This window comes from Cornus florida, unplaced genomic scaffold (genome assembly GCF_030987335.1).
Source record: "Cornus florida cultivar Cherokee Brave unplaced genomic scaffold, ASM3098733v1 CherokeeBrave_3.0.0_Hap2_Chr01, whole genome shotgun sequence".
Taxonomy (NCBI): domain Eukaryota; kingdom Viridiplantae; phylum Streptophyta; class Magnoliopsida; order Cornales; family Cornaceae; genus Cornus; species Cornus florida.
In genome coordinates, this window is record NW_026775571.1 from 68855223 (window position 1) to 68864760 (window position 9538).

The 9538-nt window shown below is 33.3% G+C and overlaps 1 protein-coding gene and 1 long non-coding RNA gene across 3 annotated transcripts; both read left to right on the top strand.

Annotated features, from left to right (window-relative positions):
- Window positions 1–2260: 2260 nt before the first annotated feature.
- Window positions 2261–5106, top strand: LOC132299463 (UPF0481 protein At3g47200-like). 2 transcript variants are annotated; one of them, XM_059796103.1, is made up of 2 exons: window positions 2261–2502; window positions 3726–5106. In XM_059796103.1, the coding sequence occupies exon 2, from the start codon at window positions 3751–3753 to the stop codon at window positions 5044–5046; it is 1296 nt and encodes a 431-aa protein (XP_059652086.1). In that variant the 5' UTR covers window positions 2261–2502; window positions 3726–3750; the 3' UTR covers window positions 5047–5106. The 2 variants fall into 2 exon arrangements, with proteins under 2 accessions (XP_059652086.1, XP_059652078.1); XM_059796095.1 differs by having other exon boundaries at window positions 2262–2502; window positions 3722–5106.
- A 1571-nt stretch (window positions 5107–6677) lies between these two features.
- On the top strand, window positions 6678–7128 carry LOC132300397 (uncharacterized). The gene is made up of 2 exons (XR_009480423.1): window positions 6678–6788; window positions 6985–7128. It is a non-coding gene; the product is annotated as an uncharacterized LOC132300397 (long non-coding RNA).
- The last annotated feature ends 2410 nt before the right edge of the window (window positions 7129–9538 follow it).

The window sequence follows — 9538 nt, forward strand, 5'->3', positions numbered from 1 at the left end:
GAAACTTTTGAGACATAAACTATAAATGATATTTTGTTTTGAATTCGTGAGCTGAAAGCTTATTTATGGAGCTATTTATGTGTCTCTTTTTTATACTTTTCCTTAATTTCTTTTATCTGTTCATTAAAAACATATGCCCTTCTCCAATTATGATATAGTATTTGGCATATGACATGCAATTGAATCAACATTGATTTTGGAGTGTGAATTTATGCAGAATAAAGATACATTAGCCATATACTACCCATAGTCACAAGATTATAGCATTTTTTGAAGTTTCAACTGTAGTAGGTGCATGTATTGGCCAGGTCATGATTAATTGTTAGTGTTTTAAATGGCAATGGAATTTATTTTCTTGCACCTTCTCAACGTTGGTGTTGACTATTTTTATTTTTATTTTACTATAAATTGGGGAGGATGGCGTTCAAGAAAAGAGCATGGTAGAAAAATTAAGAGAATTAGAAGCCTACAGGTAGGAGCCAAGGCTCCTACATGGAAGGTGGGGTACTGGAAATTTTCAGCAACTTTCTTGGTGTTCTGTTCAGAGCCATGACATTAACTGAATCTCTGCATGTAGATAAGAGGACTTCAGAAATTTGGCATCATTTTCAAATGAACAGTTGAAGAAGATGTTCTACCTCAAATAGAGAATTGATGCAAGGTCAACTGTACAATTACACAAATTTTACCAGCACAAATCTGGCTTTGCGAAACAATAATATATGAACTTTTTTACTTTCTAATCCTTGAGGTGTAGATAAATGATATATTTTCATACACTTCAAAACCAATACTACCATTTCATTGTACTACTCTAAATAATCAAAATTGATATATCCAGCAAATACATGAGACTGAATCACAAAATTGCATCACATTTATATTACATAAAATGGGTGAAAGGGAAGTTCAAGCATCAGTTATGTGGCATTGACTTATTACACAACCAGTGGCAACAACTTTGGGATCACAATGCACAATCTCAACTGGGTGGCCTGTAGCCTGAACACATAGTTTGGCAATGCCATTTATGTGTCACAGCATGATCGTTCACACTGTTGAAGATGTTACCACCATTTGCAGCAGCCGCATTCTTAAATTTATTCTGGGTGTTACTCGTGACATCCTTGTTCTTGCAAATAGTTACTCTCAAACAGCTCGATTTGTCGACAACTTCTCCCATAAAGCCTCAATGGAAACTCAATCATCCCTAATTTGAGATCGACACTGATTCCAGTTAAGGACACACACAAGAACTACCCCTAATTTGAAATCAACATTGATTCCAGTCAAAGACACCCATAAGAATAACTTCTTGGCTTAAATAGCCGAAACATCTGAACCAACCCATAACTGAGCTTTCCTTTGATTATCTTGTTATAGCAAACAAGCTCATCAAATTGAACGTAATAGGAAGTTGGATGATTAACATGGCATTAGAGGAGAGGGTAGGACTTCACAGCATTTGGGAGGAGATCCTTTGGGAGGCCGTACTCAGTGAGGAGGTGATGATGGGTCTAGTGGAGAGAGACAGAAGAGGGTTGGAGAAAAAAAAGAAGATAGAACATGTAAAAAGATTGAAGGAATGAGTATCGTACAAAGTAACCCCATTGACATAGATAAAGAGAAAGCGCATCTACTTCATAATGAACTTTTCATGTTCTCTTCCTTCTACACAAAGAAATTTTCCACGAAGTGATGAGGTGGACAGCCACATGACATTCGGACTAGTAATCGGCTAATTTGATCGGATAGAGTATCATTACTGTTTTTCTTATACCAAAGGCATACAGCTTGTTTGGATGAGCTCTCCGAACATTGGTTTTTTTATTTTTATTTTTATTTATTTATTTATTTATTTTTTGGGAGTTGAAAATTGTTTTGAATAGTATTTAACTAATTTGTTTTATGTTTTTAAAAAGAGTTTTGACTCTTAAAATAGTGTTTTTTAAAAACATGGAAAGTTGTTTTACTGGTTTAATGAAAATTTTGAAATTCCAAGTATGCCGCTCCATATTTGACGTGGGAAAAAACAATTCCAACCGTGTCCTAAAAACAATCATCTTTATCTATTTATTTTTAATTTTTTGGGCGTAAACAAAAGCAAAAACTATGCAAACTAGTCCTCAACCTAGTGATATCATCTTTTTGTTTTTTATTTATCTAAATAAAAAACTGAGATTGAAGTCTTCAATCGACGCGAATGGGGTGTTAGATATCTATTTACATGGTCGTTGACTCATCCTTTCACGAGTCAAGACAGCAAATGACCTCTGTACAAGCAAATTATTTCTAGGTACTATTGAAACGGGCCGCCAAAACTGACTTTTCTGCGAGACAATGGAATTCCAACTCACACACCCACTTCCTTCCAAAACGACTGAATAGACTGGTACTACTACGCCTCCTCTATTTTCTAATTCAATCATAGAGAGGAAATCAAAAGGCATCTGGTTTAGAAGATACAACTAGCTGATGATCCAGAATTGAAGCTTTTAACAAGTAAGTTGCTCCATTTTTTTAAGTGCATTCTCTCTCTCACACGCACACACAATCTAACTAGTTGCCTGTATATATGAAGTGTACAGATAGAATGACAATAATAACAATTACTTTTACTAGTAAAAACAATAATCGATGAGTGTTAATTGTGATTGAGCTTGAGCTTTTGGAAGTAGGAGTTATGTATCACTAGATAAAAGGATTTCATTTTTAACCAGAACACTTGTCCCTGAGACCCAGTGAGAGATTGACCAGAACACCACCCACTGCTATGGTTACCGGGAGTTCCGGTCATCATCAACGTCAACGAACACATTCTCATCCGTACACTACGTACCATCAATTTTCACACCTCCTCCCCAATCAATCTCTCTCTCTCTCTCGTCCCCCAAAATCGCATCCCACCTTCAGATTATAGAATTATATGATTGAATCGGAAGGTCATTCAACTCAGAAATTTCACTGGAACATCGTTCAGACCGAAACCCTACAGCCTCACTCAAAACCAGAGTCCGCGGTGGTGTCGTACCCGAAGCTGTGTCGATGTTTTGAGATATCTTGTTGGATGAATTTCTTTCCATCAAACTTCATGCGCGATTTCACCCACATTTTTCAATTGAAATCACAACAGCAGGATATTTCAAAATGGAAAGAAAGAGAGGAGTGATGACAATACTGGTGGAGAGGAAAGGGTAGGCTTGTCCATGAAAGTTATAATAATTTTTTTTTTTAAATGGCATTATAAAGGTAATAAGGTCTTTTCCAATAGGTCAAAGGGCATTTTGGAAAGATCATGCAATTTTTTAATTTATTTTATTTTATTAAATTAACAGTTCTTTTTGGACCAAGGGGTATTTGTTACAAGTGACCAAACCTCGGAACAGTTTTCGTCATATCTTGCAAAGGTGTCACGAGTGTAATTTGCACAAATATAAGGAAAGATTAATTTATTTAACCCTAAAATTATTTTTGACATCTTCCATCCCAAAAGAAGCTAAAAGCCTAAACTACCGTTTGGTGAAATTTTTTAATTGTTTAACCATGGCGCAGTTTTGCCTTCTACAAGAAAAAACTCAATTCTCACTCTTTTCACTTTGGGATACTAGAAAATTAATACCACTAAACTACAACCCTATGGTAACTATGGCATAATTTGTACTGATTTTGGGCATATGAACTGTACTTTCTAGTAGAATAAATGGTAATTTCTTTGGTGCAGCAAGTTCTACTAGTTTTTGGAGATAAAAGATGTCTGAACAAAAGTTCAATAATATCTCAATTCCGATTGACAATATTGAACTTTTTCCTTCATTTCGTACATCCTTGAAGTCACGCATCTTTAAAGTCGATGATCTACTACGCAGAGTAAATGAGAAGGCATACGAGCCAGTAATGCTGGCCATTGGACCTTACCACCATGGCAAAGAGAATTTAATAATGATGAAAGAACATAAATCTCGATACCTACAAGAACTTCTTAATCGAAGAAATGAGCCGAGTGGGGAAATATTCCTTAGGAAGTTAAGAGCGAAGTTAAAAACACTCGAAGAAAGAGTTCGTAGATGTTATGCAGAAGACATCAAACCAAACCAAGATGAATTGGTGGAAATGATGCTTCTTGATGGTTGCTTTATCATTGAATTATTCCGCAAGTTTAATATGAAAGAACTAGTAATCGAAGATGACCCTATCTTCAAAATGGATAGGATGATATATATTTTACAACGTGATCTGCTTTTATTTGAAAATCAACTGCCATTCTTTATTCTCGTTGAGCTGTTCGACATGACCAAGCTTCCTGATGATGAGATGGACATAGTTCACATGGCCTTAAGCTTTATAAGCTTACCATACAGTTGTTTGAGAACCGATCTGTCATCAGATAATGTTGATCATCTACTGGACCTTGTACATCAAAGTTTGACTCCTCCTTTGGACATGGTGTCCTATGAAAATGATCCATATTATCTAAGATATAAAGGGCAATTCATAGGATGTACCATAAAGCTCCAAAGAGAAGGGGTACTTTTCGAAAAAGCAGGGGATAATGTCTCACTGTTTAATATAAGGTTCGAAGATGGGGTTATGAAAATCCCGCCACTGATGGTTGACGTTCAAACAGAGTGCCTTTTCAGAAATCTTATTGCACACGAGCAATATCACCAAAATCTTCATGAAAAATATGTCACAGATTATGCCACTTTGATGGATTGCCTGGTTGATACTGAAAAGGATGCTGAACAACTGTGCAACTACAAAGTCCTTGAAAACAGGCTAGCCAGTGATGAAGCAATGTCGGACATGTTCAACAAGCTCTGCTCTAGTGTCACCATCAATCCTAAAAGTTTCTGCTATTCCGGAATTTTCAAGAAAGTGAATGATTACTGTACATCACCTTCTGGAAAAAGAGCGTGGAGAAGTTACAAGGGAGAACTGTGGTATCATCTGAGAAACCCAATGACTCTCCTCAATCTTCAAATTTCTATTATGACACTTCTATTTGCAGTCATTCAAATTATAGTTCCTCTTTGTATAAAAAAGTAGAACCTTTTTGTTTCCTCTTTCAGTAAACAATTCAATTTCTAAATAAAATTTATGTCATAATCTGTGAAGCGATTGTTTGGGGATTTTGTTATAAGAATTAGAATAAATTATAGTATCTTGTGAGTGGCAAAATGGTAGACGGATTTTATTTTGTTTTTTCTTTCACTTTCAAACAATTCAATAATTATTGGCTCTTTAAGCTATATATACATGCATAGAGAGAATATTATATATATATATATTTATACGTTATCAAGTAAAAGGGTTTTGATGTGAACAAGTACAGTAAAACTTCAAGGGCTTTGCCCATTTAATCATACTCATCAAGAGGAGAAGATTTGATTGGAGGCACCATTGTAATTAGCCATGTCATGTAAATTTTGATCTTATAAATATGTGTGTATATATATATATATGGATAATGATATTTCAATCGAAGTATTTGACCTATTAATTTGACAGAAATTACATTGCCTGTGGCCTGTCCAACTAAGCCACTCCCTTCTCTTTTCCTCTCATCCCTTCTCTCTCCTTTCTTTCTTTTTCTCCTTCTATTTCTCTCTTTAATATCTTTTTGAAATTTTTTTAAAGACTTTGAAGAACAATATAATCAAATAAATAAATAAATACACATATTTACTTTCCAAAAAAAAAAAAATTATACATATGATATAATATATATGAATATGATATATGATATGTAGTTGTAACCATACTTTAAAAATCGAAAGTTTTTTTTTTTTTTTTTGTTCAAGTTAAGATGGTAAGAAATATTGTTTGAAGAGACGAAACGAAAAGAGAGAGATTTGATAACTGTCAAAAAAGAAGAATTTAGCCTAAAATTTGACAGTCTGGATGTGACAACTCGAATTTTTAAGAGTTAAAATTAAATTTAATTCTTGATTTCTAATTTTTATAGATTGATTATTTGAGATATTGGGTCTGAAATTAGTGATTTATCCCGTTGAGATTTAATAGGTTTGATTTAAATTGTTCCATATGAAATATATTTTTTAAAGTGAGCTCAGATAGAAGGAGCTCCAGCCCTGAGATTTGAGAGGGAGTATTAATGGGTTGATTGGATTTTATTTTTCAATTAAATATATATATATATATATATAAGTTTCATCTATTGGCTGTTTGGTGCAGCAAAATTGGACAATGAAGAGGTCATGTGAGCAGTCTGCCGAATTGAGGAGGAAAATGAATTCGTAATGATGTTGTTTGGCGGGCCCACTTGAATGTTAGGAAAGTTGATTTGGTTTTTGTTGTGTTAGTATATATTTTTAGCATCTATTGAAGATAGGAAGCAAATGGACGGCTGAAGAGAAGGAAAAAAATGAGAATTTTAATGGTAATGATGGCGGGCCCACTGGGATATTCCTTTGCCAAAATTCATTTCTTTTAGTCTAATTAACGTGGCTGAGGTTGTTGATTGGTAATGTCCTGTTTTAGGTTTAGATGAATGAAGCAAAATTGATAAGATAAAAGAGTAAAGCATGGGTGGCGGGACCCAGTAGATATTTGGTTTGCAATTAGATGATTTTTGTCCGCTGATATTTGTTTGTGATATTTAGTGTCGGTGCAAATTTCTTTATATATATTGGTAGTTTGGCAAGCAAAACAGAGAGGAAAAATATGGAGCAAGTTTAGTGTGAGAGAGAAGTGTAGACACAGAGTGAGCCGAGAGTTCCAGGGAGCTGAAGCTTGATGGTCCAATGATGATTTAATTATTTTACAGCGTAGAGTTCTTTATATCTTGAATTGTCTGGGTGATTTTATTTAAAATATTTTGTGATTGCTCTTTTAGTTCAAATTGCATATATGTTATTTTGTTTAAAAGTATATATATTATTTTGTGAAGCTAATTTTCATGAAACCCTTTGAGATTCTTGTTATAGTTTTTTTTACTGGAATTTTTGTCTCACTCCCTTCCAGTTTCAGGTACCGTGAATTGCTAGTGGCGGGCTTAGATGGAAGAGTTGGCGTTGAGGATTATTTAATTTATTTAGAGATGATGTATATTTTATTTGTTTTTGAGGAATTGATTGTGTACCAATAAAGTGTATTTATTTCTTTTGAGATCTTGAGTGTAATATTGAAGTATTTTGATTTAAATAAATTGAGAATTTTACTTAGAAAATTCAGAGCGTTACAAAATGGTATTAGAGCCTGTACCCAGCTGAAAGTGTGAGAGTGTGAGTTTAGTGATGTTGTTGTCGAGTGTGTGTGGGCGAGTGTTTAGTATTGACTAGCTACCTCTCTTAGATGGTGTGTGTGTTCGGATGTCGTTCACTGGCAGCTATTAGGATGATTACTATCGGTGATTAGGGGCAGGTGTCCCTAGATCATTATTGGTTTTATTTTGTGGGCGGGTGACGACATCGTTTTACCACAACGGTTATAGAGTGTGTGGGCGAATAATTAGCACTGTCTAGCTATCACAATTTTTCATGTCACTAAATTTCACATTGCCTGGGGATAAGGGTTTTTGGTTTTTATCTAGCCACTTTTGTTGTTTACGGGTATGCAAAAATTTTTGGATCTGAATTTTGGGACGAAATTATTTTTAAGTGGTGGAGGATGTGACAACCCGGATTTTTAAGAGTTGAAATTAAATTTAATTCTTGATTTCTAATTTTTATAGATTGATTATTTGAGATATTGGGTCTGAAATTAGTGATTTACCCAGTTGAGATTTAATAGGTTTGATTTAAATCAATCGAGAAAATTCTGGTGTTACACGGGAAAAGATGAATTTGCGGATGCGTATATTGTTTCTTCTTTTATTTTCTTTCTTTTTTTTAATTGTTAAAGTTGCTTACCTAGACTGCTATGTGTATTCTGCCTAACTCATCAGCCCATCTATCACTTTCCTATATATATATATATATATCTAACGGTTATTTTTCAAACCCACCCATAACCTTTCCTTTTAACACGAAACCACTCTCATCCTATTTTTTAGTTTCTATATTTAATTTTACCATTACCACCTGCTGTAACAATAAAAGGTAATTACCAAAATATGGTTGTGAGAACTTTACCAATTTTTTTTGGGTTACCATGTTATTTCTGAGGTGGATTCTACAATCCCACCATAGTCAGTACATCATCATCATTCAATAATCAAACTCACAAATTCACAGATTCAACAATGAATTTCACCAAATGCCCAACTTAAAATTGAAATAGAAAGAACTTTTATTCAAACTTTAAATGAAATTTTCTTCAATTTCAATTCCAGTGAATCAAATCGATATTCCAAAATGCAACATATCGGTATATTTGTTGGTAAATTTACTTATATTAGAGAAGTATATTAATTTACTTATACTGAGAACAATAAGATATTTCTTAAGAAAATGCTATTATACTACAATAAGATATTTCTAAGGTAAAATTACTTATACTAGGAAAATGCTACAATAAGAGATTTCTTAGGAAAATGCTATCTCCTCCCCAGAACTTGTTACTCTTCTATTTGTAAGAGCCATAAGTAAAATGTATATTCAATTCCAGTGAATCAATTCAATATTCCAAAATGCAACATTTCAGTATATTTGTTGGTAAATTTACTTATATTAGAGAAGTATATTTATTTACTTATACCGAGAATAAAAAGATATTTCTTAGGAAAATGCTATTATGCTACAATAAGATATTTCTTAGGTAAAATTACTTATACTAGGAAAATGTTACAATAAGAGATTTCTTAGGAAAATGCTATCTCCTCCCCAGAACTTGTTACTCTTCTATTTGTAAGAGCCATAACAAGTTCTGGGGAGGAGATGCTAGGTTGGATGAGGTTCTTGACACTCCCTCAAGAAGCTGCTATAACCAAAATTACAATCCTTAAAATGGCTCTCTCAAAAATCCAACAATTTTTGGAGATTCAATTTTGCATCAAAATCAAAATTGTATCTCCAACCATTGTTGCATTTTCTAGAAGGCTTAGAAACGATCAGATGATGTTATGCGACAGGTAACAATATCTTGAAAGCAAATCGTAACACTAAGCAAATAACATTTATAGGAAAATCTTATAGAATGTAAAAAAAATAGTACTAACAGTAAATTAGAATATGATATTATATGAATGAGAATGTAATGTAAAATAAAAGATTTAACCAAAAAGTAATATAATGTTAAAAATCAAAAACCGAATAAATCAAACATTGTATATATCTCTCTGAGTTCACAAAGACAGTAATGACAATTTATATTAGTACTGCTCATTTGAAATTGGAAAGAATGAAAATTAAGGCCATGCTTGGATTGCATTTATAAAAATAGTTTTGAAGAACAGTTTTCAAAAAATCAGAACAGAAAATAGTGTTCAGTTTTTTCAAATTTCAAACCTGTTTGGTTAAGAAAATTTACAAAACAGTTTCCAGAAAACAAAAACTCATAAAACTGCTTGGTTGTATTTATTGAAAATAGTTTTTTGAACTAAAAAAATAAATAAAATATTGTACCTCACTCTTTTATT